Source organism: Rhipicephalus microplus, chromosome 9, assembly GCF_043290135.1.
Source record: "Rhipicephalus microplus isolate Deutch F79 chromosome 9, USDA_Rmic, whole genome shotgun sequence".
Taxonomy (NCBI): Eukaryota; Metazoa; Arthropoda; class Arachnida; order Ixodida; family Ixodidae; genus Rhipicephalus; species Rhipicephalus microplus.
The window spans coordinates 99,494,376-99,512,068 of record NC_134708.1 but is presented as its reverse complement, the minus strand read 5'-3'; the positions used below and the strand labels follow the sequence as shown (position 1 = coordinate 99,512,068).

Genomic DNA, 17,693 nt, shown 5'->3' with positions numbered 1-17,693 from the left:
TACCTTTCTCGTGGCAATAATGAAACTGAACACAAACAGACGTATTCGTGCGATTTACTCATTAAGCAAATGTTTTCAGCTGTAAAAATAGGCTTTACCTTGTCTACGGGATGCGGGCCTCCAAAGCGCGCGAGACAGATGCGCCCTTTTACCTCGACGTCGCTATCTTCGAGCTGGTCCATGTCCTTTCGCCGACCGTAGTTCACAAACACCATGTCGGCCTGCACAGTGTGTGTGAGCGTCAAAGCACGCTTCATCACGCACCCACTTTATATGAAGGAAGTAAATTAAGCAACTGCAATAGGGTTTAAGGTTTCATGTCCCAAAGCGAAATTGATATACTATAGCTGAAAATTCAGATCAAAAACTCGTAAGCACACAAACAAAATTGCGCAAGATAACCAGCCTACGTGCCCGTCAAAGAAAAAAGTGGGATGTAAACTGCGGGCCACAGCACCCATCCGACGCTCTACCATCTCTTCTGAATGACTGTGACCTTAAAGATTTTGACATATTCTACTACTTACATCACGACATCAATGAATGTTGTGCACGGATATTATACTTGGGCGTTATATCAGTAGCAGATTCCGTTACACGTTTTCTTTTCCAGCGCCAAAACAAAATGTTTAAATATCTGTTCGCTTTTCTCAATTGTACTTACGAACTTCTAGGAGAGTAATCTGCATTGTGTATAATGCTGTAATCTATATAACGTATTGTCACGGGGTCCTAACCCTATTGAAAGAAGCATACTCCACATCGAAGAAACTGTTTATTCGGGCCGAACTTGTGGCCACGCAAAAGGAAAGTAAGACACTGGCACTGATAGGTGTGAACAGAGCGTCGGCCGTCGATCAACTGGCAAGTGGCGAAGCGCGTCGGCATTTACACACTTGCCATCTAACATTATAGCGTTATCGCTTGCAGCGACCTAGGCTCCAAAATAATCTGAAAGGATCACGAAGTGTGGGTAAAAATCTTAGCGAAACCAATCTACTACAGCCTCGAAGCTTCTGTAAGACTGTAGGCGCGGTTTGCGCTGAACACAGTGTAACGGGGTGATAACAAAACTTTGAAAGGAACATGGCAGTATTTTTGCATTCAGTGTATTATGTGCGTTAAATTCGTTTCTAGATAACAATCATATAATCGTGTTTAGAATTTTGTACGCAGAGTAATTATTTTTTTCTGTCTGTGGTACACATGTACATGAAAATCATAATTACAATGTGTACGCCTTGTTGTAGCATATTGACCGTGGGGTATCACATTGCCATGTTTAGTGACGGGGTGCTACAGCTTCAATGTTTTATTTAATACTTGTACTTTTTTTTTATGGTGCAGTGACCTTGTATAGCTGTTTTAGGCGAGCGTTTTTTTTCACAGTGTTTTCTTCATGTACGGCAGAGTAAAAAGTAAACTCGATTTGATTTTAAAGAATTTCAGACAATGAGAGGCAGCAGTGGAGGGCTGCAGATAATTTTAACTACATGGGATAAGTTTCTCAACGAGTTGAGACAACGGGAGGTACGCCAACCTTAACCACTTGATGTTTTATCGTGAATGCAACTGCCGCGGCTGAGTCTGAACCATGTCATTTGGATCATAGGGTGAGCTTCGTAGACGCACAGATAGTGGAACGGTTGTGACGTACGCACATAGGGGTATGTTGGGATTCATGAGGTTATTTTTTAAATAAGCCTAGCCGGCTGGAAGGCCGGCGCACAAGCTTCCAATTAAGTGGACACTGCAGATTCTCTTTAAAGCGGTGTGAAAACACGAATTAAGTCAAACACGAATTAGAAACGCTGACTTCCAAACGAAAAAGAATAATACCTCCCAATATCACCTGCATTTCGCATAAAACTTTCTTAAATGAAAGTAAACTTTTTCCCGTTGTATTTTTTAATACTTTTGAGGCGCTTCAAGAAGCAACTTTTTTTCATTGTGATATACAGTAACCACACTAGATATATATAGTTCAGTGATGTGAACATGACTTGTCATGGCTAAGGCTCCAAATTGCACGTCCGTCAACTTCGCCTTGCGTCAACGCAGCTTTAAAGCAGTATCATCCAAACTGCGCAGATGGATTACCAAGCGCCTTATGTACAAAAAAAATTACTTGAATGGTATTTAGTACGAGCACGCTAAACTAGCCTTTCGACAAATTTTTTGTCGTGCTATGACTGCACAGTCTGCGAACTGGTGTATAAGCACCAAGTGACACTGCTGACTGTTCAGCGTTATCTATTCACGGCGCACTGAAAATGAAAGTTTTCATCACGGGCGTTTGCATAAAAACACATTTGGAAGCTGCTGTACAAGAGAAAATGCGAAAATTCTGCCGGTTAAACCTTGACTGTGCCATTCGGCGAGAAGGCCAGGTAGCCAGCCACCACGCTCATCTTGCCTGCCTTCTTATTTTCTTTGAACTTGGCCTCGTGGAGTACTTTACCATTGGGATCGAGTAGCTGTGCCTGGAACGAAAGCAAACAACCTCGATGTGCACATTTATACCATCACTAATCACCCGCAAGACAGCCAGTAGTCCGATGATGCAGCCTCATTCGAGGGTGAGACGTTTACAAATTGCTAGCTGTATGTGTTGCTGCGCGTCATAATATATATGTGCAATTTACGAAAGCAGTCACTTGATTGTCACAATGTACTGCAATGGCATTTATTCTGAGCAGCAGGAGCTAAAAACACTCAACAGCACTCCCGGTGCACTGTCTTTTCTATTCTGTTATAAAGATCTTTGTATGCGTTGGTTACTCAAGCGAAAAAGGGAAACTCGCAATTGAGAGCACACCTTTTTATTGTAGCCTTCCCGGAGGCTCTTACCCCCGTATTCAGAAACGCTCCTCGACTCGAATTCCATCCTTCGCTTGACTTAGTTGAGCACTGCGTCGCTGCTCGACTGAAATTGGCACTGCGCTTCTCAAGAATCGCTTCAGGATATTGCCGATATGCAGTGACTTGGTCTGCCCAGAGACGCCGCTACCATCGGCTTTTTCAAGTCAAGGAGAGCTCTTGAGTAAAGGAGCGTTTGTGAATACGGGGGTAACGCCTCGTGGCTCTCATGATGTTTAGCGGATGCTTCGCACTGTAAAACAGAGCTTACTTGTGATTTCTCATCCTGCGAGCCCAATGGGCTCCTGTGGGACCTAGAGGTTCTATTTCTTTCAATGAACCTATGCCAACTAGCTCAGGCTGTCATTTTACCGCACTACATCAGTGCTGATTTTGGCTCGACTGAATGGTCTTCGTACCACCGCTGTACACAAACAAAAGTAAGGATAATGTACAATGATCAAGTAAGCAAGGTAAATAAACCCATGGATCCAGTAATCTGTTCGAAGTATAATCAGTATAGTACACATACTCTAACACAAATAAAAAATGCTTTTGTGTTAGAGCAATGGGAATTCTCTTTACAACCACAGGAATATATCACTACATTGCGTGTTATTGCTGTACACCTAATGTTGAAGCTATTTCATTATTATAGTGATAACTTATCGCCCAGCAGGATTACAGAGGTGTCGTTTAGGTTAATCTTGTTTTAAAGAAGGCATTTATGTGCGGGTGCAATAAATAAAACGGATTAACGAAATGAATACTCACAGTGTTCGGCTTGCTTGAGTCCGGATACCTGACGGCAGACACACTTCTTTAGAAACTTACGAAGCAACTGACTGTTCGCATTGAATTTCATTGAATGCTGTAAACGCGTTATTAGTGCAAAAAACTATTTTAAGCCACCTTAGGCTGACATTCAGCAAGATTTATCCGAACTTAGGCAACACTGAGAAAACGTTCGTAATCATTCAGAAAAGACTAGCGAGCAGCTGAATGCGAACACTTTCGAATTATTGCTCATAAATTCTGTGAATACGCTTAGAAGATTTCCCCGAGGACAACACGATGCTTTTGAGAAAAAATACAAATGGTTCCAGGAGGAGGTGTCAAGTTTGAGACAGGACGTCCCCAGTGGGAAATTGAAATAGCTCTGGAGGGTATTTCGGTGTATGATAGAGTAACCAAGGGGTCACAACACCAGTCAGCATTACCCAGCATTTAACAGCAGTGCATTTGGGCACGAGGTCATTATACTCTTATCAGACAGAGCTACTCAACATTCGCCACGACTAAACTAACATGACTTTACACCAACCTGTGTAGTTAGGTGTTTATTGAGGACAATGTGACCTTTTACAACCTTCAATGAGAGTTTGATATGTTTGCTTGCTACATCTACAGTATGACGTAGTTGGTTCTGGTGACGATTGTATGACTTGGCTATTTGTTGCGAAGGTTACACTGTTGTGCAGTTTTGACGCAAAAACACGGTCTTCTCAAATATACCGACGCAAGGCGTTGTTCATTTAACTGGAATGAACAATAATTCAGGTTAGACTTGAAGGTACGTGAGAACGTGGTAGGCTGTGCAAAAGATAGTTGGGTGCAATTCTTGAGGCTGCTAGACAACTTCCTCAAGAGCATAACTTTGTGGTTTGAAGTTCAGCACACAAATAAAAGGAGGACGCTGGACAATGGGCTAAAATACTGGGACGATCCCCTCGAAACGCTATTCGCATTATACAACGCCTGCCTGTTATCTTATTCATTTAAAACGCTCTATTACATATGCTAACGATATTCTCACCCCGACATGAACCTTTTGCTTGCGTGCTATTTCTTTATTGCGCCTCTCAATAATCATGAACCAACACAAACTCGCCCAATCTTCAATTCTACTTCCTGAAAATCTCAAAAATTTCACGCAACGCTTTCCAGGTATTTTCAAAATGACATCACAATCGAGTATATCACCTGACAAATCGACTCCCTCAATTTTTTTTTATTATACCTCAAGCACTGGCTGAGTTACATCAATTAGTCTTTCACTTTTCGTCCCACCGAACACGCCGAGAGTTACATGGTGAGGAAGGGGATGGGGGTACAAAAAAAACCTAGAATTTTCTCTATTTATGCCGATTAGAGAAAGTAAATTTGTTGGAAAATATTTCCAGCAGAAATACGATACGGCTGGTTGTTATGCAACTTCTGAATAGCTCATATTTGGTTCCAAACATGCACAGCGTCTGCTAAACAGAACAATGCTACTTTCTCTGCTTATCATTATATACCATCATTCCAGCAAATTAAAAGAAACGTATATGTAGACTTAATAACACGTACAACAGCGCTAAATGAAGCATGGCTGCAGTACAACTTGAGCGATGAAAGTGCTGTAATACAATGAAAAGAGTATCATTGAAACCAAGTGTGATTTTTACTTTGTTGAATTATTTCACGTAGCTTACAGCGGCTGAAGTGAGGCAATGTTGTCAGTTACTTGACATTTGCCACTTCCGTTCAGCGTTTTTCTCGTATGTGACTCAACCGCAACGAAAGATGCAAACGTAATTCCTGCTATATACGTTTTCTATAGCAATTGTTACAAGTGGACGCATAGCGCTCAAATCTACTGAATATATGTATATTGTGAATTGTCGTGTATGAGACAAAAACATAATACAAAAAAAAATGTTGTGCAGTTTGAACAACGCCCCAAATTCTGTAACAATACTGTAACAATACTGATTGTTGGCCTAGTTTGCACTTGCCTACCCACATGCTTTGGCCGCAAATTCTGATTAAGCAGGAAACCCGGTGGCATCAACACACCTTCACTACCCTTCTGCTTTTGCGAATTCTTTGCATACATTACCTCCTCTCTGTCACCTGCACTGCTTTTGCTTAAGCGTGAGCTACCATTGTACAACTTCTCTCCCCGGCACTGCTAATCGCTTTCCGGACTTCTTCGACGGCTCCGCCCCAGCGCCGCCTGTACTGGTCTCGTCTCTGAACAAAATCACCCTTTTCACGCACTACCTTTTAGATGCGAAGCCTCTAAGGGCCGAGCTCAATCCGGTGTGCGACGTGACGACCTTTACAGCGCTTGCACGCCCCTCAGGCTCTCACTCCTCTCCTACGCTTCCCCCTCTCTTCCCAGTCGCCAGTGATGGCAACGAAACGCCTTCTCAGCAGTGCATCGTTCACACCTCCATCGCGCATGTGCGTCCCCCTGCCGCTCTATTTGCTCTCCTACGCTCCACGTAAAAACGCGTTCCCCGTTTCTGACAGAGCGCGTTGGCGTTGTTGATCGCGGGCCGCCCCTCGCAAGGTGTGCGCTCCCCGTGCAGCCTCACATCGTAGTGGCCTTGTCCCCTTGAGCGAGAGATGGTGCGATTTTCTCCACCGGACTTAGCTAGCTACACTTTGGTTCTACCTCACCACTTTGCTTTAGGCATTCTTCTCGCACCTGTTCTAGAAAGTGCTGAAGAGAAACCCTTGGGACTGAACTCAGCTTTAAACAGCTCATTGATTATGCTCTATTCATTAGAAATTATTAAAAATTGGGAGGCCAGCTGTAACACATATCGAAAGGCCCGAACGCCTTTAAACTTCGGTATGCCTATTGCACATCGACGCACGAATAAATAGAGGCAAGGTTCAAATGAGTGAAGAGGTCTTGTCTGAAGAACTCATTAAAATGTTTGTTTCTCTTGCAGCTTGACCGCAAATAGAAAAAAAATAAATAGAAGGCTACATTGGGGTAACACTTACGCATGTGTAATGCGGTGGGGCACCTCTATGACTTGGTGGAGTCCACTGCGGCGTAATGCCCCGGCCACGTACTCTTCCGCATGCTTGCTGCCGACTTCGCCCGACAAGTGAGTCTCCGCTGTCAGGGCACTGTGACAGAAGACGGAAAATGACAAGTACAAGGACTCTTCAATGAACGGGGACGCTGTGGCTTCGACGAAAATGGCGCCAAAAATGTAACAGTCCTTCTTTTTAAACGAAAAGAACTAGTATACAAGAATCCAGCGCTTAATAAAGCCGTAGTTTTGTCCTAATCCAGTGCCTATACGGTTACTGTAGCACTAAAGTAATTCTTGTGAATGTTTTGGTGCAGTCGTAAGTGTCGTGTTTAACGCTGTGCTATTATCGTTCTTGTAGGAGCCCTGGTGCAATTGGTAATGTTGAATTTAATGCAGAGCCATCACCGTAAAACCAGCGATAGTGCGTAGCACGGACAACCCAACAATTTCATTGACAAAGCCGCACTTGTTGAGCTGGTGGCGCCCTCTCTTGCGTGACAACGGTATCAGGTGGTTGTTTCACAAAAGATTTTTCGCGATTTTGGCTAATTGTTGCGAGTAATTCATGGTTACCTCAGTATATTATATTAATGTTGACCTAGTTACTTTGAATTCTTCACGTTTCGAGGATTTTAAGCCTTATTTGAGGTCTGTTTTAACAACTGCGTGACTATGCAACATTTGACAGCAGATGGACGAGAAACTGGACACATAATCATTCTACGGACTCAAAAAATTTTTCATTTTACGTCGTTTAATTAATGACGTTGAACATATAAAATATAAAAAAGAAACTTTTCCTACGAAATCTAAGTGCTTAAACTGTGCCATTAAATAGTAATAGTCAGTAGATTATCAGCAGGTATCATGGGTAGTGCCTCTTCGACTTTTGTAAGCAAAGGTTAATGCCACAAGGCAATCTTTCCCCTAGTTAGCATCTACTACGTCTTTCACCTTCGCATTATTTTATAAAAAGGCAATGTGTGGTTATAGCCCAGCGTAACCAGTAATAACACCAGAATTGCACTGTGAGGAGCGCAGGAGGGTAAAGAAACGTACTGTAATAGGTTTCGTGTAGACAGAAAAGCGTTGTGCCCCAGGTGGACGCACGCCTTCTACCTATGCACTATTCGGCTTATTTCTGCCTGATTTTATGGCACAAAGGCCCCTCTATCCACCACAGCATTTTACAGAACCAGATATTAGGAAGGCCTTAAAAAGGCCGTTTGAGGCAGACACAATTAGACAGCGTTGTTGAGAAGCATCCAGTGACGCAGAACATGTCTTCCTTTTTTAGCCAAATGCATACGAAATTTAAGTGCCTTAGTATTTATTGAATTTATAGTACCATGAACACTTATGTCGCTGATATTAAACATCAGTACCTTGCATAGATAACCGATCAAAGTCTATTTTATGTTCTTAGAAAGACCGGCCGACACAGAGAAAGGAACGAAGAGAATTCTAAAATCTTAAAAGCAGTGTCAATATTTGTAGTAAGATGTTAAATGCATTAAGAATTATTCACTTCTTATGGAAGTTTACTAGCTTACGTTCTGCAAAGGTCAATTTCATTTACTTTTTTTACGCATGCCAATGCAGGCGCTGCCGAAATAAAAGTCCATAAAATCGGAAGTGAAAGCAGCCTAGACATGCCAGAACATTATGAACCTTGAGCGCATGGCCAAACAGGTGAAAGGAGCACTCAGGGAAATTATCAGGAGCACTCAGGGAAATTATCGTTTGACTGGTAGCAGGTTATTACTGAAGCGCACACTTAAAAAACATCGTTTGAACGTGAAAGAAATGTTAATTTTAATTTCCAACACATGCCGTTGCAAGCGGTACAGTATACAATACTTCAAAAAAATGCCGAGCACGTAAGAGTTGATGGTGATCGTGCTTCGTTTTACATTAGACGGTGTATTTAACAGAACGTCTTGTGTTTTGATTTTCGCACAAATATTGCTGGTTTCTATGTGTAGGTGCAAATAAAAGCTGTATGATCCTAATTAATGAATGTCGAATACATGTGCCTCAATTTAGATTACGATTTTAACAAATCCAAATCAATGGTTCCCAAAAAACTGTAGTGGTAATTACAATATATTGTTATTATCCAAATACAATGACCTACGTACGAGCTCATCATGATATAAATAGATGTTAAATCTCTTGCTCTTGTAGAACCAGAAAAATATCAAAGAATAAAAGTCATTTAACTGTCACACCATCAAATTTTTCTACGTATTAGAGTTATTTCCATTTGTAATAAACAGTATGAGCCCAACGCACTAAAATTTGGATCTAGTTTTTATGCACTCCTCAGGAAAATTTAAGAATATTAACTTTCAGACTTAATTATTCCCGCTACTACCAACTTGAGCGAAATATAATAGGGGTATTCAAATATATAATAAAGTAATAAAACTCTTTATTCGGGCCCGCTGGCTTTTCTTCAGTGACATAAAATCTCGATTTTCAAGGCTCCCAAGTTGACATCAGTATGACGTCTACCAATAAGTCTTATACACATACTACGCATTGGCTATGAAATATAATGATACATTCTTATATAATTGTCTTCACTAAGCGCGGCTGAGCCTGTGGACACTCTCAAGGAGCGCTAAGTCGGGAAGGTGGCCAGAATACCACCAAACTTTTAAAATTAACGGTTAGAAAAACAAATATATCAAATATACCAAGAAACAAACACCCCACCTAAATACCTAATAATGAAAAGGTACATACGTAATACTGACTTCTCTGCGCTTACCCCCGTTTTCTCATAGTGCTTAGTTTAATAAACTGTATTAGGGTATTTAGTTCTTATTGCGTACATTTTTCATTTGTTGCTGTTTAGTATCATGATGTAACATTTTTGGTTTTACTAGAATAGTCATGAAATCCCAGGGCTGAGGAATGTCTAGCGCATCATTTTCATCTCCGATTTTTTTTTTTACTTCTCGACCATATAATCCTGAACCATGTTTTATAGATTCAGAGTTTTAGACTATATAGAACCTTATAAGTGGTGTTTTGTTTCCGTAAGCACCATGCATCACTCCTTTATCGCTGAGACTCACCGTGCGCAAATGGTGAGGAGACATTAGGTGAAACCATATGGTAAATTAGACTGATAAATTTTATATATACTGTGAATACACTGGTGTCACTAATTCAACCAGCAATGCTTTAAAAATGATGACGAAATTGCTGCCTAAAGTTTAACAACGAAATATTCTGCCGAAATATCTGGTGGTGGTGCCATTGGTTTCTGGTTCATTTTCCTGTTTTGCTTCCACTGCAAGGAAACCCGCAAGTTCGCTGAAGGATTAAGAAAGGATAAGAAGGCCACCACACGTTTGTAGCACAAAGCCACTAAAACTTTCATACGGATTTATCAGGGTGAAAAAACTTTTCAATTGTCGAAAAGTTCGTCCATGTGCTTCGTCGTGTTGTCTGTGTGCTTCGAGTAGCCGATGAATGCGCCCCACGCTGCGCACTGCTAGCTTCCTGGTTAGCTAAATTGGCAGAGCGACCGTCCCGGGAAGGCGTTGGTCCCACTTTCGAGACCCGGACAAGGATGAATTTTCGGGCGACTAAAAAAGGTTTCCTTTCTGAGAAATCCGTATGAATTTTCTTCTGTCTTGGTGGTAAAAATGGGTAGTTGTCTTCTTTCGCTCTGTTCCCGATGCTTGATAGGCTACGTCTATGGCTCCTTAAAAAGACAGTGTACTTAATATTTACTTTTTAGGAACTCGTAGGTTCAGGCGAAATAGATCATTAAGGAACGTCAAGGTGAACGAGCATTTCGGTTTTGTGCTATTTATCGCTTACCTAGCACGGTTCAATGAATTATTGGTGTGGGGAAAGAGTAATTTACCAACACGAGAAAAATTTTTCTTTTCTGTTCAGGACCCCGTTGACATTAGCGGCCACTTGTACGCATTGGCGCTAATGGTACGCACATATATTGAAATGTCTCATATTGTTTACCGAAAATGTTCCGATATGCGTTTAGCCTCCAGCATGGCCAGTATGTTGTCGATGCTCGAATGTGGGTGTCTAATCATAGGCGCCCAAAACGTGATCACTTCTTCCTCCTGCGTGGGGCGCCCTTTCTTTGGTTCATGAGAGGAACGTAGGACGGAATCAGGAAGATCTGGACCACCATCTTGGACAATAGCCTCCTGTGTGTGGATAAAGAGGCAAAATTTCAGGATTGCATGTAGTGGCTGACATCTGTGATGAAGGCGTCAACATTAATGGTTGTAAAGTGCTACAGGTTTAACCAGCAGCACTATTTAGGTACGCCGCGATGAATACATCACAAACACAATTGTATTGTTCAAATAGGACAATATATCTAGGTGCAAGTTATAGCTCAGACTAAAAAAACTGTTGCATCAAGCTAAAAATCTTCAGGAGCACCTTCGCTGTTCCAGCAAGCGAACCTCTTGGCATGTAGATGCCTTTTTTTCTTTCTTTCCTTTTTCTTTCTTTTTTTCGTTCTTTCTTTTTCTTTTGTTCTTTTCATTTTTTTATCTCCGTTTCTTTCGCGTTACGCGATTTTCCTCCTAACTATTTCCTTCCTCCGTGCTCGGAGGACATTGGTTAATAACCACGCAACAATAAAATTCGACAACGTGAAATGTGGAGCCACATCAACAGCCTGAATGAAAGATGAGATTGCCGAACCAGAAAATGCTCGTACGTGGAGTTCCTCACGTCCGGATGACGCAGTTAAAACAAACTGCGGACATGCGAGAACCGAGAAAACGAATGCCGGGATTGCGCGGACAGGCCCAGCAAGATGGTAGCCAGGAGGCGCTCAGAACAATCTGTCACACAAACAATTAAAGGAGCCCTGAAACACTTTTCAAGCATAGTCAAAAAACGCAGCCGATCTCTAGTAGAGGATCCTGAAAATACGCGAGCCAAATATTCTATATATAGCGCAGCACGTGGCCTGGAATTAACAATAAATTATCAAGGTTAGCTGAAAATTGCTCATCTTTGCTCGATGAATGACGGAGAAAACTCAGAAATCAGTCGTACAAGGGCTTATATCAGCCATTGGCTGATTTGAACATGGCGCACTCGGTCATTACAGGGACCGCTGCCAGACACCACGACTTGTCCACGCGTGCACGCACGATGATCATGAAAAATTCGCGAATTCGAAGAAAAAAAATAAATAAAGCTGAAAGTCACAAGGCACGTGTGACGTATTTTCTGTGTCCATGCCATCTCCCCCTGCTCAGCTTCCAGAGTGTTTGTCGGCACGAGAGAAGGGAGAATGCGATTGCAGCCTGCGACAAGTCATAGTAACTCCGCTCGTACTGTACAGAATCGAAAAAAATAGCAGCATTAAATTCGTGAGGCTACAAGCTCTTCTAGTTAATCCTTTCTATGGTTTCTTGAAAAAGTGTTTCAGGGCCCCTCTAAATAATGAATGCAACCATAGTGTTCGCGTGGTAGTATTTACACGGACAGCAAACCACCACAGCTTCTAGCATCGTTTGTACGCCGAAGCCTTGTAGTATAATGTCCGTTGTTTCCAGCTTGAGACTGGGAAAAGTCCGGTAGAAATAAAAGTATGAACGTAACTAGGGTGTGCGCTAATTACGCAATAGCGTTCTTAGCGCACACAAGAAGAAACACCCGTTTATGTAAGAAATATCTTTAATTTCTCCCGTGCAAAAAAAAACCTTGTAAAATCGAGTTTGGTGCCGTAATTTAGTTGATAAAAACAATTCATATTATTGATTGATTAGTGGGATTTAACGTCCCAAGACAACCGTATGATTATGAGAGAAGCCGTAGTGGAGGCTTCCAGAAGCCCGGAACAGCTGTCGTTCTTAAACGTGCACCTAAATCTCAGCACACGGGCCTACAGCACTGTCGCCTCCATAGAAAAGGCAGCCGTCACAGCCGGGCCTCGATCCCGCGACTTGCGGAACAGCAGCCGAGTACCTTAGCCACTAGACCACCGCGGCGCGGAATGATCCCTATATTTGCGGCTGGGAAATGAAATTATGTTTGTTACGTGTGAAAATTTGTGAAATCGACCTTCATTCAGTTGCAAAGCTGTGGTTTGTATTTTTGTTTTTCTTGTTCTACACCTCCCATACCCCACTTTGGTGTACTTTGTACACTGAAGGTAAATTAAATAAATAAATAAATAGACCTAAATAAAGTTTTTTCATTCCAATAGCTAGAGCTTTGACTGTTTATCTGCGTCATCAAACATGACCAATGGATGTTTTTTTTATGGGAATGTAATCGCGTATATGACAGTACATTGAAAAAATAACTCACAGCCTGTCCATCACCCGCTTCGAGATGCCTGATCCTGAAGATGGCGAAGGCGGTCGCAGTTGCAGCGACAGCAAAGATGATGGCCATGAGTGCGAGCACACTCGGCAACGTCACTTGAAGAACCTTGGTAGGGTAGCCGTCCAGCCTTTCAGTAGATTCCTGGGACTTGGCACTCACGCTTTGCGCGGAACGGCTCTCCGTCACCGAGGCACTTGGCCAGCTGCTGAAGACCACATTGAGTGATGAACTGGTTATAGGCTCCGTAATTTTAATATATATATATATATATATATATATATATATATATATATATATATATATATATATATATATACTTTTTTCTTCACATATACAATTATAATCACTTTCTCTATACTTGCCTTGGCGTTATTGTCTCTTAGTTCTCATTAATGTTGTGCCAAACACGAAAAAACAAGCCCTTAAGTATAGAATTATTTCTCTATATTTTTAAACAGGGACTCGTACAGGCAGATTTGGTGCGTTTAGGTTGTATACGATAGAATATTGGTCAGCTGCCAGCTCGTAATAAGTTCACGTGCTACGTGACGCCAAACAGGCTCATAAAGAGTGTGCCACACTCGCAGCCATGCCTACAAGTGGCGCCGACTTTCACTCCCAGGTTTAATTCAGATATGTACACAATAAATTGGCTGGGAGATAGGCGCCATGGTAGCTCACTTGAACGCAAACACATTATTTGAAGGTCGCAGGTTCAGTTCCTGCCCACGGCAAGTTATCTTTTCACCCACTTTTCTTTCGCCATATTTACATTGAATAAGGTTAATTAATTTCCCCGATACTTTACTTGGCATTATTGCCTGTTAGTTCTTAATATTATTGTGTCAGAACACGGAAAAACGAGCCCTTAAGTATACACTACATTCCCTTATTCATTAATGAGGGTCTCGTGCTGGCAGACTTGGTGCTTTTAGGTTGTATACGGGGGACGATTGCTCATCTGCCAGCTTGTAATAAGCTCACATGCAACGTGACCCCAAACAGGCTCATAAAGATTGTGCCACACTCGCTGCCATAGCTACTGATGGCGCAGACTGACACTCCCCTGTTTAAATTTACATATATACTTAATAAAGTGGCTGGGAGGATAGCCACCGTGGTAGCTCAATGGTAGAGCATCGAACGCGTTATCCGAAGGTCGTATGTTCGGAAATTCTACGCGCCAAAGCTGAGGAGGATTTTATGTTGGGAAGCAGATTCAAAGACGAACGTTTTTTAGAGAAATCGCAAGTGGATGGCTGGTACAAATTTCGACAATGCGCTGAAACTTCGAAGAAATTTTCCCCGATCCCCTCAGTCACTTGAAGAGGAACGAACAATCAATTTTCTGTACCTAAAAAAAAAGGATCGGCTGACAGTTCTCCTATGCCACATCAAGCCGCGGCCAAATTAAACCTTCGTAGAAAATCTGGCGAACAAATTTCCAAGCCGATAGAACCTTCACAGGGCATATTAAACCATGCAAAAAATACGATGAAATTACTGACCTTATATAGGCAAAATTTATGGTTATGGGGGCGAAAAGAAACCTAACCACCATTTTAACGAATAACGTACTTCCAACAGCGAAACTATCACACTGGAGTTTTACAAGTAAGCGCTGTTGTATCAGAAACAAGTAAAAGCGGAAGACAGAGCAGATATCTGCACACGAGCTTTCGACTGAAGTTCAAGCGGCTTAAGATGACGAGATAGGTCTCAAACTAGGAACCCGCCATCGACAACCTTGCGTGCCTTCAGGATTCAAGGCCTATTCGTGCGGGTATTCAGGTTAAACTGATCTGCTTTTTTTTGTTATTTACAAGGGCAGACTAATTCGGGAAAACGTCTGCTCCTGTAATCTTCGTCGGCCAGGTGGAGCAGAACTTAATCAACCTGTTGATGTCATACACATCTGGACCGTTACCCTACATGTAGAAGTTGAGTGTATCCATCTGCTGGGCGCGGAAAGGTGTTGGAACTTCGTCTTCATCAGCCCAGCAGACGACGTTTATCATCATTGTCATATCTCCTAACGAGCTCGCGCTCGCTCTATAGGGCATGGAGACATCACTTCATTTTCTTTCTCGTTTGATTGAGGAGCGTTCCTTTCGGACGTGACGTCTATGGTTCCTGCACAACAGCCTGGTAGCGGGCGTACATCTAGTTCCACAGCACTGTTCATAGGCAGATGAGGTTTGCGTCTACCTTGCCTTAAGAAACGCGAGAAATCGACACCTGTTTGTAGCACAAGTGTAGAAGAAACATTTATATTAATTTTTTACAATGAAACGTTCTTATTTGCAAAATTTTTTGTCTGATGTGGTACCGCGAAACTAAATACCAGACTTTTCTCCAAAACGCATGCTATTAGGAATGCACTGGAGTTGTACGGTGCTCTGCCCTTGTGTTTGTGTCGGTGCGTCTCGACTTCTCTAAAGGTTACTCGCTAATAACTGTCACGCAGGTACTTTCGAAAGGCCATCCGGTTTATGGCCACTGAAGTACAACTCTATGGACTGGAAGGAATCGTGGCGCTGCTGCACGCGGCAGTTTTAAATGGCCATTGACTGGCTGAGCAAGTTCAAATTTTTTTCCCAAAAAAAAAAAATCTAAGCGACGCTGTGTGTCTTTATTTCGCGTTTGTGTCACGCTATTAACTAGTAAAAATTCACCTAAAAGCACCGATATCTTTGTTTTTTAGTGCACTGCTAAACAGGAGCTGTGCACTCATGTTAAGCTTTTAGGTCAATGAGCAACAAAACTCCGAAGAGCGGTACACGCAAGGCGGCACGGTGAAAGGCCCATTGACATTGTCTATACTATATGCATGTCAAAACAGTTGAAGGCGCAAAATTGAATAATTAAAAATTTTAGAACTCTCGATTCTTCATTTGGAGCATGCCGGTTAGATTAGTAGTTAACGATAATATCAGACGAGGCTTAACGCCCCAAAACCATGATATGATTATAAGAGATGCTGTAGGGAAGGGCTCCGGACATTTCGACCACCTGGACTTCTTTGACGTGTACCTATATACTAAGTACACGGGCTTCAAACATTGTCGTTTCTATTGAAAATGCTGCCTCCGCAACGAGGATTTGATCTCGCGACCTTCGGGCACGGAGAAAGAAGTCCTCCGGGTCACCAGTCGGGTGCCTTAACCACTAGACCATCGCAGCAGAAAAGTCTTTTGAGATCAGAGGTATGGAGCGAATGGGCATGTTAATGCCCTTACGACTTCCATTGGTCCATGGAAATCTGTGTTTAGATAGAAAAGTGACTGACGCACTTTACTGATTCCACGGTCTATTGACATGACAGTCTTGGAATCATGCCATGCAGCAGCTCCACTTTGACCATTCAGGCAATCGACTTTCATTTGGAAGGTCTTATAAACGCCTGTTTGACACGGATCTACAATGCTGTGTTTACAGCAGTCCAGTCCTGTCTGCATTGGCTTAACAATTGCTTCAGACATGAAAAAAGCTACGCACTCTAGAATGAGAGAGACGTGACCACACGTTTGGGAAAAGACGATGACTATATATCGTTGAAAAGTTCGAGACATGAACTAAGTGAATTAGATACGCAAGGCTCTACGTCCTCAAACCACTATGTTATTACGGCCGCGCCTATAGAGCCCGCAACCGGCATATAATTCCGGAAAACAAGTTGCCGCCAGTTTTTCCTTATTGGCTGACCATGATCATGTGACTTGTCTGCCGGCACATTTCTGGTGAGCCTGTCTTGCCGGCTTGCTGTATATTTAGCTTTAAGCCGTGATTTAGCTAATTTTGCTCTCCGGCACTTCGCAACACTGATCACTGTTGTCAAGGGTAGTCAAGGACCTGAGGTACCCTAACTTACCTAACCTAGCCTAGACTAACCTTACGCGCCCTACAGGCATTTTTCAGGCAGTATGCGGCCATCTAGCAGTGCCCCTTGTTTCAAGTGTGCTTCATGTTGTGAGAAGAGTATCTCTGGGGTGGCAATATCATGCCTACATCGAGGTATTCCTCTAGCCTGGGCATCTTCTCGCCGTTCGGCAGCACCAGACCAGCCTCGGAACACTCCCGTGAGAACGTCACTTGATACCCTTATATAGGAAATAACTGCCGGCACCCTGTCGGTCGATATACTCTACCGGCTGCCGGCAATATAGACGCTACCTAATTTTACGTGGAATGTCATAGCGGAGTGTTCCAAAAATGTCGACTATCTCTCGTTCTTAATCCTGCACTGACATAGAACAGTACACGGGGGCATGAACTAAATAGATGATTAAGAGACGAGTATATCGACGATGAAACTTACAGTCCCGGAATTCCACTCGCTGAAGAAAGGTAGTCCCGAGTCAATTGCATGCTTGCTTCCCTTACGGACCAGCTCTTTCTTCTTGTCCTGAATCTATGTCTCTTACCCACTATGAAAATGGCCTAGAATGAGACCGTATGGATGAGCAAAAGAAAAAAAAAGAAGTCAAGAAGTGTGAACTTCATAGTAAAATTAAAATAGCAAGCTTTTCTTGAGTGTAATTTAACATGCCTTCTTTCATTTTGCAAATAATTTTCCCGCACTTACCTTTAAATTGCACTTACCTTCATTTTTTCTCAAAGAAGAAGGCATTTAAATATATTATCGCGGAACTTATAGAAGGATGGCTTGTG

At 42.4% G+C, this 17,693-nt stretch overlaps 1 protein-coding gene across 1 annotated transcript in view; it reads right to left on the bottom strand.

Annotated features, from left to right (window-relative positions):
* Positions 1 to 17,432, bottom strand: part of LOC119164677 (aminopeptidase NAALADL1-like) — a 96,226-nt gene extending 78,794 nt beyond the window's left edge. Inside the window, exons 1-7 of the mRNA XM_037416895.2 lie at positions 17,341 to 17,432; positions 13,005 to 13,224; positions 10,680 to 10,873; positions 6,643 to 6,771; positions 3,634 to 3,661; positions 2,361 to 2,483; positions 99 to 221 (exon numbers count right to left, since the gene is read on the bottom strand). Of these exons, the coding sequence (XP_037272792.2) occupies positions 99 to 221; positions 2,361 to 2,483; positions 3,634 to 3,661; positions 6,643 to 6,771; positions 10,680 to 10,873; positions 13,005 to 13,224; positions 17,341 to 17,390 (867 nt within the window). The 5' untranslated portion in view covers positions 17,391 to 17,432. The remainder of the gene's footprint in view (positions 1 to 98; positions 222 to 2,360; positions 2,484 to 3,633; positions 3,662 to 6,642; positions 6,772 to 10,679; positions 10,874 to 13,004; positions 13,225 to 17,340) is intronic.
* Positions 17,433 to 17,693: the final 261 nt, after the last annotated feature.